This window comes from Canis lupus, chromosome 18, assembly GCF_011100685.1.
Source record: "Canis lupus familiaris isolate Mischka breed German Shepherd chromosome 18, alternate assembly UU_Cfam_GSD_1.0, whole genome shotgun sequence".
Classification (NCBI taxonomy): domain Eukaryota; kingdom Metazoa; phylum Chordata; class Mammalia; order Carnivora; family Canidae; genus Canis; species Canis lupus.
Genome location: NC_049239.1, coordinates 39039067 through 39053463, shown reverse-complemented (window position 1 = coordinate 39053463; position 14397 = coordinate 39039067). Strand labels below are relative to the sequence as shown.

The 14397-nt window shown below is 50.2% G+C and overlaps 1 protein-coding gene across 1 annotated transcript; it reads left to right on the top strand.

Annotated features, from left to right (window-relative positions):
* Nucleotides 1-1628: 1628 nt before the first annotated feature.
* SERPING1 (serpin family G member 1) lies at nucleotides 1629-14397 on the top strand. The gene is made up of 8 exons (XM_038563231.1): nucleotides 1629-1711; nucleotides 2397-2477; nucleotides 4072-4504; nucleotides 6274-6408; nucleotides 8413-8616; nucleotides 8808-8947; nucleotides 12398-12617; nucleotides 13891-14397. The coding sequence occupies exons 2-8, from the start codon at nucleotides 2421-2423 to the stop codon at nucleotides 14142-14144; spliced, it is 1443 nt and encodes a 480-aa protein (XP_038419159.1). The 5' UTR covers nucleotides 1629-1711; nucleotides 2397-2420; the 3' UTR covers nucleotides 14145-14397.

The window sequence follows — 14397 nt, the reverse complement described above, 5'->3', positions numbered from 1 at the left end:
AGGCTGGGCAAACCTCTCTATTGGGCCTTGTCCACCATGAGCCTAGACTGGTCCACAGACCACCATACTCCTGCCGCTGGGCACAGGATGTTCTCTCTGGTAGCTGCTTCCGGTTAGCCTGTGGTGTCTACCAGTCATTTATGGGGGTTCATACAGGATTTTAGCTTGATCCACATCCTGGCTTGTCACTGACTTGTTATGTGGTGTTGGGTATATCAGTTAATTTCTTTAAGTCAAAAAATAAAAATAATAAAAATAACAATTTCTTTAAGTCTCTCTATTTTTTTAAGAGGAGATTTATATTAGTGCCCATTTCATAGACGTCATGAGAATTAACCAGGATGAATGAGATTGCCTTCCACCACCTTCTTTTTGTTTGACTGACCCATTTCCCAGAAGCCTCAAGCTCAGTGTGCCTTCCAGGCCCCCAGCTTAGGCCTGGGGATGGGGAAGTGGCATTGTGTATGCCCCTGTGGGGAAGGAGCTTTCCCAAGACTCAGAAGGTTTCCAAGTAGGGCGTGAGGAATGGAGCACTTGCAAAGCCCTTGCAAAGCGGGTGCAGAGTCTCTATGGATCTTTTCCAATGACCCCCAAGGAGACGCACAAATTTTCTCCCACTCTGTCCTTGGTCAGTCCCTTAAGATAGTTCTGAAGCTAGCAGCCAACTTTCCTGACTGTTCCAAACAGGACCGGTCCAGTAGTGAGATGGGCATAGAACTTCAGAGCTATATTAAGTCATGAAAGACCTCCTCATTTTGCAAAGGAGGCAGGGTAGCCAGATTTAGCAGAGAAGATACAGAATGCCCAGTTAATTTTGAATTTCAGATAAATGACCAAAAAAATTTTATAGTGTGTTCCAGTATTACATGCGACATCCTTCCAAAGAATTTTTTTGTTGTCGTTTATCGGAAATTCAAATTTAACTGGGCTTCCTGTATTTTATCTGGCAACCCTGAGAAGAGAGTTAGGTGCTAAAGGGGGAAACAATTAGGGGTCACCATCCAGCCAGGCAGACCTGGAAGCCACGTCTGCTGGGTTCCAGAGACTATCCCCCTCCACACCCCACAAGGCATCTGCCCCAACTGTTAGTTTTTTATGTAATGCTTGCTGGGCTGGGTGCCTCAAATTCCTTGTCTGCTTTACAAGGGAAGAACCACTGGTTCCAGGTCTCCAACAGGAGAAGCAGAACACCCACACAGCACAGAAGAGAGCAGGTGGCCGGTAGGACTTCAGGGGATTTCGTTCAGAGTCCAGCTGTTTTCCAAGTGAGGGTGATCACCAGCCAGACTTTTAACTGCTCTAAGGCTCGGGTATTTTAACTCTCAAATGGGCACAATGGGACCTGTTTCCAAAGAGTCACTTTGAGGATGAGATAAGCTGAGTGATTCCCAAAAAGCTGGTTGCTTGTCAACCCTGGAGCACAGTTTGGGTCTCTGCGGCTTTTATCAGGACCAAGCTTCCCCACCCCTGGCCCCCAAGGGGCTTGGGGCAGAATTCTGGCCCCGCACCCAGAGCCCCACCGAGTGGTCCGTCCCATCCCGGTTTACGGGAACTCACACCAGCGATCAATCATCCTTAATTTGTAACTGGGCAGTGTCCTGGGCCAGCCAATAGCCAAGACCGGCCCCCCCCCCGCACCCCACCTCCCTGACCTTGTGGGACTGCACTCAGTCTGCGCTGGAGCTGCCCAGGGACCAGGAGTTTGGAGCAGGTTTGGTGACGGGGGTGGGGGCGGGGGTTTGGGGAGTGGGGTGTCTCCAGCTCCTTCTTTCCCTCCCCCGTTTCCTGCCCCCTCTTTATCTCTGACGTCTCCACTGGCTGGCTCGCACTGTAGACTTCAGCGCCCCCCCGCCCGTGCCCCCTCCCCGGGGTGTCGCCTGAGCTGCGGTGCGCAGCCCCCTGGCCGTCCCCTGCTCCCCCTGCCTCGCGGCGGCCTCGTTAGGCTGGAGCAGGACCCTCCGGGGGAACAGATGGATGGACTGGGCTGGGAGGGGGAAGGAAGGGCAGCGGGTGCCGGGAAAGGGAAGCGGTTTGGGGAAAACAAAACAGGGGGAGGAGCCTGAGAGAAGGTGGCTGGGGGCGGGGGGGCGGGAATTCGCGCCGGGGGACCGCGGCCTGGAACGGAATGGGGGCGGGCCCGGGGTGGTGGGCGGGGGGAGGGGGAGGGGGCCCCGGGGTGGTGGGCGGGAGGAGGGGGCCCCCGGGGTGGTGGGCGGGGGGGGGGAGGGGGAGGGGCCCCCGGGGTGGCGGGCGGGGAGGAGGGGGCGGGGGCGCCCGGGGTGGTGGGCGGGAGGAGGGGGAGGGGGGGCCCGGGGTGGTGGGCTGGGGGGACGGCTGGGGGGACGGCGGGGGGGGGCCGGGGTCGGCACGCACTGCAGCGCTGGCTGTCTCCGCAGGTCCGGGCCGACGCCACCGCCCAGATGGCCTCCAGGCTGACCCCGCTGACCCTGTCGCTGCTGCTGCTGCTGCTGACTGGGGTGAGTGGCCCCTTCGAGGGGGCGAGGAGCTGAAGATGAACCGTTCTGGGCCTGCCGAACGAGGAGAGCTCCTCTTGGCACCAGCAAGTGTGGTCCTGGCCCCGGGGGTCCGGAGAGAGCGAGGCGCGGGCGAGCGGGGTTCTCCTCCCCGCCCGCTGCCCGCCAGTTGGGGTGGCCTTGAGCGGGTGCCGGTCTGTAGGGTGGAAGGCTAGAGAGGGCCGGAGATGGGCAGTACTTTGTGTTCTGCAAAGACCAGGAGTTTTCGTGGCTGAGCTGGGGGGGGGGGGGGGGGGCTGGAGACACAGGACCGGCCGGGGCTGCTCCTGCCCCACCGCCAGGAGAGGCAGCAGACACCCCTGGGTCCGGGTGGGGCCCATCGCAGCCGCGGGTGCCAGCCGCATGGGAGGCTCGAAGGTGGCGCCTGCTTTGGCGTGTCTGTTCACAGAGTCTGTGGAGGTGGCATCGGGGGTGCCCTAGGCAGTCAGGGGCTCTGCGGGGTTGAGCAGGGGATCTAGAATCACGAGTCGAGTCACCAGCTTCAGTGAGGCCCTGGGCCAGTTCCTGAATATCTCAGCATCAGTTTCTTTTATCACTGACATGGGATAATTTTTTTTTTTTTTTTAATGATAGTCACACAGAGAGAGAGAGGCAGAGACACAGACAGAGGGAGAAGCAGGCTCCATGCACCAGGAGCGTGACGTGGGATTCGATCCCGGGTCTCCAGGATCGCGCCCTGGGCCAAAGGCAGGCGCTAAACCGCTGCGCCACCCAGGGATCCCTGACATGGGATAATATGTGCTTTCTCAACCCAGAAGCCAAGACATTTGGGGCTGGCTAATTCGTTGTGAGGGGCTAGCCGGGACATTGTAGGATATTTTGCAGTATCCTGGTTCCTACCCATTGAATGCCAGTACCATCTCCACCCTATTTCCCCATCCCTTTCCCTGCCCTATGATAACCAAAAATGTCTCCAGACATTGCCAAAATCCCCAGGGATTAAAGTGGTCTCTGATTGAGAGCCACTGGTCTGTACTATTTCTTCCTCCCTCCCTTCTTTCCTCCCTCCCCCCTTCCTTTCTTTCCTCTTTCTCTCCTTTCTTCCTTCCTTCCTTGCTCCCTTCCTTCCTTTCTTTTGGAACGCTGATGGCTTGCAGCCCGCAATCGGAAAAGCCACTTCTCACACAGAGGTCACAAGCTCGAATATCTCTGTACTGGCCTGGCAAGTGAACCAAGACAGGCAGATACTTAAAGAAATTGCAAGAACATGGATAAACGGCCATTGACCCTCAGCTCCAAAGTTTTGGAAACAGCTTACCTTGTGGGATCAATTCCTCGGAGATAACAGAGTCCTAGCTCCTTACCTCTGTGGAGACTATCCTGTCTCCACCACCACCAGCTCCTGCACTGCCCCTCCTCTGGAGGACGTAGTGGTGGCAACTCCAAGGCAGGCCTCTTGCCCACCAGGCTTTCCTAGGAATCATTCTCCGGTCCAGGACATCTTCCACATCCCCACCTTCCCTTCCTGCTGTGAGTGTTTGAGGGGGGAGCTGTGCCTCATAGTAGGAAAAGTGAAACTCAGGTTCTTGAACCACAGGTTAGAGCCTCCTCAGATCTGAATGTTACTAGCCCCAACTCCATGGCAGAGAGCTGGCAAGGGGGAAGCGAAGGACACATCTCGGAGGGAGCGATCACCAAGAATGTATCCACTCAACACACCGTGGACTCTTCTACCTTGTTGAATATCAGCTCAACCATCGTAACAGCCAATACCACTCTTGAACCCACTACTCAGCCTTTCATCGGGTCCACTGTTCAACCCACCCAGCCCACTACTGAGCCATTCTGCCCAGGGCCTGCCACTTCCTGCTCTGACGCGGAGAGTCACTGGGCAGAGTCTGAGTTGAGTGAGGCCTTGATAGCCTTCTCTCTGAAGCTCTACCATGCCTTCTCAGCAGTGAAGAAGGTGGAGACCAACATGGCCTTTTCTCCATTCAGCATTGCCAGCCTCCTGACCCAGGTCCTGCTTGGTAAGAACCTAAGTCCTCTCCAAGTTGTATGTTGGACCCTCCTGTAAGGGTCCCCAACCCATCTGGCTGCAAAGCCGTGCCTTGGGGAAAGGCTATAAAACTGGGTTATGTCTAGGGGGAGGGTGAGCATTCATTTATTCCTTCATTTTTTTTTTTTTTATTCCTTCATTTAACAGTGATTTAACACACACTATTGCTTATAAAACCCCATGGACTAAGCAGGAATATATAAAACAGGTTCTCAGTCCCCAGCCATGTCTCAGGGTAAGGCAACAAGGAAAATGAAACCATGAGCGATAGACATAGAGTAGAATCATGCTAATCCTGTTTACTGGCTGTGGGACATTGGCAGGTTACTCAACTCCTCTGAGCCTGAGTCCTCACATGAGAAATGGAGATAGTTGTACTTACTTTAAAAAAGAAAGCAGAGAGCTTGGTGGCTGGCTTAGAGGGAGGTCAAAACACGTTAGTCCCTTGCCTTCCCGAGAGATATTGTTAAGTCCCATGGGGTATACAGCTATGTACACTCCCCAGTTAGGACAACCAAAACTGCCAGATGTCCGCTGGGAGACACATTTCAGTTGATTGGCTTTGGCAGATTTCTTTATTGCCCAGAATCTTTTTTTTTTTTATTTTTTTTTTTATTTATCTATGATAGTCACACACAGAGAGAGAGAGGCAGAGACACAGGCAGAGGGAGAAGCAGGCTCCATGCACCGGGAGCCCAACGTGGGATTCGATCCCGGGTCTCCAGGATCACGCCCTGGGCCAAAGGCAGGGGCCAAAGGCAGGCGCCAAACCTGCTGCGCCACCCAGGGATCCCTATTGCCCAGAATCTATGGCTTGAGTCTTCTCTCCCTTTTCTGCCTAAATCTGTGGTCTTGAGTAAAGTGGATCACTTAATCTGTCTCTCTCTTTTTTTATATAAGATTTTATTTATTTCCTTGAGAGAGAGAGAGAGGGAGGGAGAGTGCACAAGCAGAAGGAGTGGCAGGCAGAGGCAGAGGGAGAGGGAGAAGCAGACTCCCCGTGGGGCAGGGGAGCCCGATGTGGGACTCGATCCCAGGACCCCATGATCATGACCTGAGCCCAAGGCAGATGCTTACTTAACAGACCCAGACCAAGTCACCCAGGCACCAGATTGCTTAATCCCTTAAACTTCAGTTTCCTCATCTGTGAGTAGGGAGAGTAATGACCCTGATGTGAAAGGATTATTGTGGAGATTCAGTGAGCTAATATGGGAGCCAGTATGTGATGCCTGGAACCCAGTAAGTGCTCCATACATTTTATCTCTTACTGCAGGGAATATGTGCACAATAAATATTTAATAATGAATAACGAAAAGGGTATTGAACATCTCTCCTCTTTATGATCCTCTGATTTCTACTTTTAAAAGTGAGCTAGTGTCCTGCCTAGAAGGTTAAACCTTCATACACCCAAACCAGCCAAATCATCATTCATGTGCAATAGGCAGTGAATTGGACTGGGCTTTCAGTGCTGTGTGGGGTTAAAATTAGGTAGAAAGTGGAGAAGAGGATTCAAAGCCCTGGAAAAGCCTAACTGTGATGATTCCTAATTGCCCCACCCCTTTCATTCTGACCTATGGATGGTCTTCAGAAGCAGTCATCCCTGCTCTGTTGATTTGTGATCCCCTCCATAGCAGGAAACGACCTTCCCAAATTCCAGCCTGGTCCCTCAATCCTAGTCCTGAATGGCAGGCCCCCCATCTCGATCCTACAGTTTTTCCCTATTTCTGCCCTTTGTTGCAGGGGCCGGGGAGAACACCAAGAGAAACCTGGAGAACCTCCTCTCCTACCCCGAGGACTTTGCCTGTGTCCACCAGGCCCTGAAGGCCTTCACATCCAAAGGCTTCACATCAGTCTCTCAGATCTTCCACAGCCCAGGTGAGTGCCCCGAGAAAGAGCAGCAGCTGCCGAGCAGCATTCTGAGAGAGTTCTGGGGCAGACTCGACCCTGGGCAAAGAGGACAGAGGGAATGTTAGAGCTACAGGTTAGGGATGGGCTGCAGAGTAGGTAAAGGCCTCAGCAGGAATGTCCTTTGGCTTCAGGAGCTGGATGGATCTCCTGGTGAGACCTTGGGCAATGGGTCTCCTAGTGAGACCTTTGGCAATGGGCCTCCTGGTGAGACCTTGGGCAATGGGCCTCCTGGTGAGACCTTGGGCAATGGGCCTCCTGGTGAGACCTTGGGCAATGGGCCTCCTGGTGAGACCTTGGGCAATGGGCCTCCTGGTGAGACCTTGGACAATGGGTCTCCTGGTGAGACCTTGGGCAAGTCATTTCCATTCATTAGCTCTGGTTAGAATAAGAATGTCCTTCTGCATTTATTCATAGACAGTACCAGAGAGCTCAAGAGAAACAATGTTCATCTGGGCCAGGGGAGTCTTGAGACATCTAGTTTTTTGTACTTTTGTGTTCTATGAATTTGCGGTCATTTACAAATGTTGCATTATTGAATATGTAATAAGAAGAATAAGCTTCCAAAATGACTTGATACCATAATTTTCAAATTTTCTTCCCCAGAGACCTGGGTTTCTGCTGAGCTGCTTCAGGAGTCATGGTGGGAGTGGAGAGGGATCAGGGAGGTTGAGTGGGGTATGGGGTTCCCACTCCTCTGGGAAGCAAATGGAGCCAGCTGGCCTCTGAGCCCTCACCCAGCCTCAACAAGAACCATTTTATTTTATTTCTTTAAAGATTTTATTTATTTATTCATGAGAGACACAGAGAGAGACAGAGACACAGGCACAGGGAGAAGCAGACTCCCTGCGGGGAACCCAGTGCAGGACCCAATCCTCGGACCCCGGGATCACAACCTGAGCTGAAGGCAGATGCTCAACCACTGAGCCACCCAGGTGCCCCAACCAGAGCCCTTTTAATTGTGGGCTTCAGATGTGACTGTTTCAGGATAGTTCAGGTCCTTAAAAAGCCTTGAGAGTGACAGATCTAGTCTGCCCCCTTCCTTTATTTTTTTTTAAGATTTATTTATTTATTTATTTATTTATTTATTTATTTATTCATGAGAGACACACAGAGAGAGGCAGAAACACAGGCAGAGGGAGAAGCAGGCTCCATGCAGGGAGCCCGATGCGGGACTCGATCCTGGGACCCCAAGATCACGCCCTAGGCCAATGGCAGGTGCCAAACCACTGAGCAACCCAGGGATCCCAGTCCCCTTCCTTTAAAGGGAAAAAATTTTTTCCCATTTTTTTAATCTATAAAAACGATATTCATTCATTGTAGAAAACAGAAAATACAGGGAAGAAGAAGAAGAAACAAAGAAAGGAAACTCACCTATCAGCCCATTCTCTTAAAAAAAAAAAAAGAAAAGAAAGAAATACCCTCTTTTTTAAAGATGAGAAAAATCTTTGTTGAAGGTGTTCAAGAAACACCATGTGTACTTATTTGCTATCCATCAACTTAATCGTCAGTCTTGCTAGATTGGTAGAAAATAACTGCATTCAATATTATCTATTTAATCCAGGAAAAAATTTTCTCTTTCAAACACTGTTTTCTTTAGTGGACTTGACCTTTGGAGAACAAAATCCAGGAAGTTTTGCCATGAACTTCCACCGAAGCCGAGAAGCAGAGTGGGTTCCCTGCTGAATTAAGGGAAGAACCAAGGGAAAACCCTGGCAAATGGAAGTTAGTTATTTCGCCAAGCCACAGGTGCATGGCAAGGAGAGGTAGCCAGGGCCTAGCAGGCGTCCTCCTAGGGGCCTCAATTGCCATATCTGTAAGAGGAGTGGGCTGGGCCCTGTCTCCAACCTGCTATGCTTGCCCCAGCAAGCCCAAAGCAGTAGGAAACATGCTCCCTCCCGAAGCCTCCCTAGAAGGGAGAGGATGTTCAGGGGACTGATGCCTCCCTCTCTCCACCTGCCCCCCATCCTCCAGACCTGCCCATAAGGGACACCTTTGTGAATGCCTCTCAGAGCCTGTATGGCAGCAGCCCCAGAGTCCTGGGAAATGACAGCAATGTCAACGTGGAGCTGATCAACACCTGGGTGGCAGAGAAGACCAACCACAAGATCACAGAACTGCTGGAAAGTCTGCCCTCGGACACCCGCCTTGTCCTCCTCAATGCTGTCTACCTGAGTGGTAAGGGAGCCCTGGACCCAGAGGTCTTTCCATCCCGTGTCCTTTCTCTCTTCCTGGCCTTGAAGCCCATGCAGCCCCAGGTTCCACAGCTGGATCCCATTGTGCCCGTCCCACCCTCGCCAACTGGGCTTTAACTCCTCTTCATCCTCTCCTGCCTGTGTTAGAGTAACCCTCCTTCCTCTTCCCTCTAGCCAAGTGGAAGACAACATTTGATCCAAAAAGAACCTCTCTGGAGCCCTTTTACCTCAAATCCTCTGTGATAAAAGCGTTCATGATGAACAGCAAGAAATACCCTGTGGCCCATTTCACTGACTCAACTTTGAAGGCCAAGGTATGTTCTTGGTCCTTCCCATTCTTGTTTCTGAGGCTCTGGTGGGTCCCGATGTCTTTTCTGCTATGGCCCCATCAATGTGGGGTGGACCCTTATGAATTCATCGTTTCCACTCCTTCCATCTGTATTTCTACCCTGTCTTTTCTGCTTTTCCCCTCTGTAGCTTGGCCGAGGCAGGCATTGTTTATTTTAGGCTGGGAAGCGGGATCCTAAAGTTTCTTCGTCTCTACTGCATCGAATGGCAAAACGTGAGTCTGTTCATAGGTATCTCTTTCCCGTCAGCCTGGTGGTGAGACAACCTCCTGGTGACTTAGTAAGTCCTGTGTGTACATGTGTGCCTGTGTAAAGCATGCATATGTAGGTGTACACATGTCCGGGTAGGTATAAACGTGTGCGTAGGTGGGGTAGGTGCACAGGTGTGCATGTGTTAAACGGCTTACATACCTTTGCAAAAATTGAACAGTAGAATTTCAATGGATGGGAAGGAGGGAAGATTATATATGGATCCCAGAAGATTCTAATTATTTCTAGCTATTTCTACCTTGTTAGGACAGCAAGACACAGATTTATGAAATAGAATACAATGAGAGAATACCCGGTGACTTAGTGCCAGGCTTGTTTCCACCTTGGGAACTTTCCCTAACTTTTCCCTCCGCTTTGACCCTTTTTCACTCAAATTTTCTTTTTTTTTTTTTAATTTTTATTTATTTATGATAGTCACATAGAGAGAGAGAGGCAGAGACACAGGCAGAAGGAGAAGCAGGCTCCATGCAGGCTCCATGCACCAGGAGCCTGACGTGGGACTCGATCCCGGGTCTCCAGTATCGCGCCCTGGGCCAAAGGCAGGCGCCAAACCGCTGCACCACCCAGGGATCCCTCTTTTTCACTCAAATTTTCACGTAACTTATTCCTTCTGCATGTCTAGCTATCAGTTCAAAGCTCACCTTAATGGCAAGAACTTCCCCCTTCTTAAAGGAACTGCCTCCTCATCCTGAAACATTGCGCTGGTTTATTATATCCAGGGTACCTGTCACTATCTGAAATTAGGTGGTTCATTTGCTAATTTTATTACAATATTATTTGTCTCTCTGAAATATTGTCTTTCTCCTTGGGACCAGAAACCTTACCTGCCCTGTTTCCTGTCCCCAGGGCCTAGAACAATGCCACATATAATAAGTGCTCGTTATATGTTTGCTGAATAGATGAGTGAATTCATTGGAGGGTGGTAAAGGGTACAACCCACTTCTGGATGGCCAGGAAGGCTTCACAGAAGAGGCTACCTCTGACCATTCTTGACTATTTGTGCACCTTTCCACCCACCCATCTCTGCCTATCTAACGTAGTTAACCACTCATGGCTGACAGAACCAGAATGGCATGTGTAAATTTGATATACTTGATTTTCTTTTCAAGCATGTCAGCTACCCGTCAAGGCTGAGTTACAACCCTGTTTGGCTGTATCTTCCAAGCGCTGAAAGCCCCCTGTGAAATAAAAATTAAATTTGAAGCGCAAATCAGCTTTCCACCAACACCTCAATATCCTTCTCACATTTAATTATCCTACACCTCTTGACTTCAAAGCCTAAAACTAGTATGTCTGACTCTCTTAAAAATTGCAAGCACTATTTTGAATAATGGACGCACAGATTACCCTCAATTTACCCTAATGTTAATACTGTGGAGTTGGTTTACTTTGTCATATCCATATTTAATTTCTAAATCTTTCTGGGACTTAAGAGCACTTACCCAGCTAAGGGGGTTAGATTTACCAACTCCGGCATAGGAGGGGTACTGGTTTGAAAAGTCAAGACCAGGGGCGCCTGAGTGGCTCAGATGGTTAAGCATCTGCCTTTGGCTCAGGTCATGATCTCCGAGTCTGGGGATCTAGCCCCACGTTGGGCTCCCAGCTTAGTGGGGGTCTGCTTCTCCCTCTGCCCCTCCCCCCTGCTCATGCTGTCTCTGTCTCTCTCTCTAATGAATGAATAAAATCTTAAAAAAAGAAAAGAAAAGAAAAGTCAAGACCACAGCATGGTGATACTTTGGTCAGAGATTCAGCGTCTGTACACAGGACCTAAAGGGTACACCCTGCCCACTGAGTCTGCCCTATTCAGTGCCTATGCCAACAGAGACCCTTTCTTTGTCCATGTTCTTCAGTTAATATTGGTTTACAACCATTTTCTTTTGGGTAATTATTTTATATTCCAACAATGATTGATTTCCATTAATCTCTTTATTGCCCAGTTGAATTTTGCAATCTAGTTTCTTCTTATCCCTGTCCCAATTCTAACTGTGGTGCCATTTTAATGATAGTCTTTTACATCCTATTACACTATGGTTTCTCTACCGTTAGTTAGGGGTTAGATAACTCTTTGTCAGGGGGACTATCCTGGGCATGATGTAGGGGTTAGCATCATCCCTATCTTCTATCCACTAGATACCAGCAGCCCTGTGAGTCCCCTCTCCTCCAGTTGTGATAACCAGAATGTCTCTAGACACTGTCAAATGTCCACTGGGGGCAAATTCACTCTGGGTGGAGAACCCCTTTATATTAAATGCATGGGTCCTGTACTTGTGTCATACTACTGTCTGACTGCCGATTGGAAGTCCTTTTAGTGGCAGGCCTGAAAGGGAGGCTAGGATCAGTTTGTCTACAGTCTCAGATGCCATGCTAAGACTTTTACTTAATCTTGTAATCAGTAAAGAGCCATCAAAAGTCTTTTTTTTTTTTCTTTTCATCAAAAATCTTTCAAAGGACCGGGGCACCTGGCTGGATTGGTCAGTAGAGCATGCAACTCTTGATCTTGGTATTGTGGGTTTGAACCCCACATTGGGTGTGGAGATTACTTGAGAGTTTACTCAAGATTACTTGAGAGAGAGTGTGCGCCTGAATGCACAAGCAGCGGGAGGAGCAGAGGGAGAGACAGACTCCCCAATGAGCAGAGAACCCCACTCAGGGCTCCATCACAGGACCCTTAGATCATGACCTGAGCAAAAGGCAGAGGCTTAACTGACTGAGCCACCCAGGTGCCCCCCAAATTAAAATATTTTAAAAGTCTTTAAAAGGACACATCTGATAACTCTGGTGGTATATTATACACATTACGTTCTTTATGCACTGCACACTGGAAGAGAAGGGAGCAGGGCTCAGATCACATCACTTGTCTATATTACATGGCTAGTCAGCAATAGAGTCAAGTTGTAGTCCTCAGCCTGTGTGACCAGAAAGCTATACTCATTCCTCTGCATGTCACTAGCACAGAGTTAGACCAGCACTGTTCACCCAGTTGGCATTGCCATTTTGTCACAAAGCTTGGGAGCCTAGGTCCAGCTGCTGCTTGTGGCAATTGCACGCAGTATGGCAGCAGCCTGAAGATGAGCCTTGGGATGTAGGGTGTGGGATCCAGGAGAGTTGGAGTAGAAAGATGGGTAAGGTGCATCTCTTGTTCTGCAGGTAGGGCAGCTGCAGCTCTCTCACAATCTGAGCTTGGTGATCATGGTGCCCCAGAGCACGAAACACTATCTCGAAGACCTGGAGCAGGCTCTCAGCCCCATTGTCTTCAAGGCCATCATGAAGAAACTGGAGATGACCAAGTTCCAGCCCACTCTCCTGACGCTGCCTCGCATCAAAGTGAAGAGCAACCAGGACATGCTGACAGTCATGGAGAAACTAAGTAAGCCTTGGCTGCTCAGGATTGCTCCTAGGCCATTGGGTGGGGAGTAAGGGGGAGGGCCTTTTCTTTTTTCTTTTTTCTTTTTTTTTTGTTATTTTTTTTCTTTTAAGATTTTATTTATTTGAGAAAGAGACAGAGAATGGGGGATGGGCAGAGGGAGAACAAGAAGCAGACTCCCCGCTGAGCAGGGAGCCCGATGCAGGGCTCCATCCCAGGACCCTGAAGATCATGACCCGAGCCAAAGGCAGATGCTCAACCAATTGACCCCCCCAGGCACCCCCTGGGGATGTCCTTAAAATGTGGGTTGTACTCTAGAGTTGGACTCAGTCTGTTCCTCAGTCCTGTGAGTTAGAGGGCCATATGCTATTATCCCATTGGTTCAGTGAGGAAATGGAAAGTCATAGTTTACCTGACTTACCCAGGGTCCCTTGAGCTAGTTAGAAGTGAGCCAAAACATCAACCCAAGTCTCCAACCCGACTATCCACCAGGGTCACTGCAACAAAGATACTGGGACAGGTGACCAGGGGGGTCGTGGACACCTCTTCCGTAGGGACCTTTCATAACACTCAGCCACCCCATGGGACTATGCAAGAATGATCTGGATAATAGAGCCTGGAGGCTTCTGACTGTAGAGGAGGCAACCGAGACTCTATTACCCAACCATTGGCCTCACTTCCTGATCTTTGACCTCATGTCCAGAAAGATCACTTCACTTTCTGTTACAGAACTTGACCTTCTAATAGGTGAACTTGTTTCCTAGTATATGACATCACACCCTTGTATATGACCTCATTTGGTAACATGTGACCTCTTTATGATGTATTACCTCCCCTCTAAGGTCCTTGGAAACAAGGATGTCATTTTTCAGGGTTCTTTGGGGGGATTGGGCAAGGCCTCTCAACCTCCTCAGAGAAGATGGTGATTGGAATGAAGATGGGCCCACTGATAGAGGATCCTGTGAACTGTCCCAGAAGGCCCAATAGATGGTGTGACAAGCAAGGGAGGAAGACAAAGAGAAATGTAGGACTTGGGACCAACCCAGAAAATTTAGGAAAAATGTCTCCAGTAACTAAGGCTTTCGAGCTGATCTTCCTCCCTCCCTCCCTCCCCCCTTCCTCTGTTCCTTTCTTTCCTGTAATCTCTCCACCCAGTGTGGGGCTCTAGCTCACAACCCTGAGATCAAGAGTCATGTGTTCTACTGACTGAGCCATTAGTCAGGCGCCCCTCCTGCTGGCCTTCGACTCACTGTTTTTTTCTCTGGTTATGCTCTAGAATTCTTTGACTTTCTTTATGACCTCAACCTGTGTGGGCTGACCGAAGACATAGATCTTCAGGTTTCTGCGATGCAGCACCAGACCATGCTGGAGCTGACGGAGTCCGGGGTGGAGGCGGCCGCAGCGTCAGCGGTTTCTGTGGCCCGCAACTTGGTCATCTTTGAAGTGCAGCAGCCCTTTCTCTTCCTGCTCTGGGACCAGCAGCACAGGTTCCCTGTCTTCATGGGGCGGGTGTACGACCCCCTGGTCTGAGACCCTTAGGCTACCAGGCTAATGCAAGCCGTACCACGCAAGCCCTGCTACCGCCTGCCTGGACTCGCCCCCAGCCACCTCTGCCCCAGGCTGTCCCCTGCTGTCCATGTGAAGGGCTCCCTTGGGGTCTGGGGAAGGCCCTTCCTCTATCATCCTTCCCTGTTGCTCCCCAAAGCACTTTTTATAGCTTTCTCTGGTTCAAGTTAACCAACCTCTACAAATAAAACTTGACAGACCATGACTTCTTCTCATA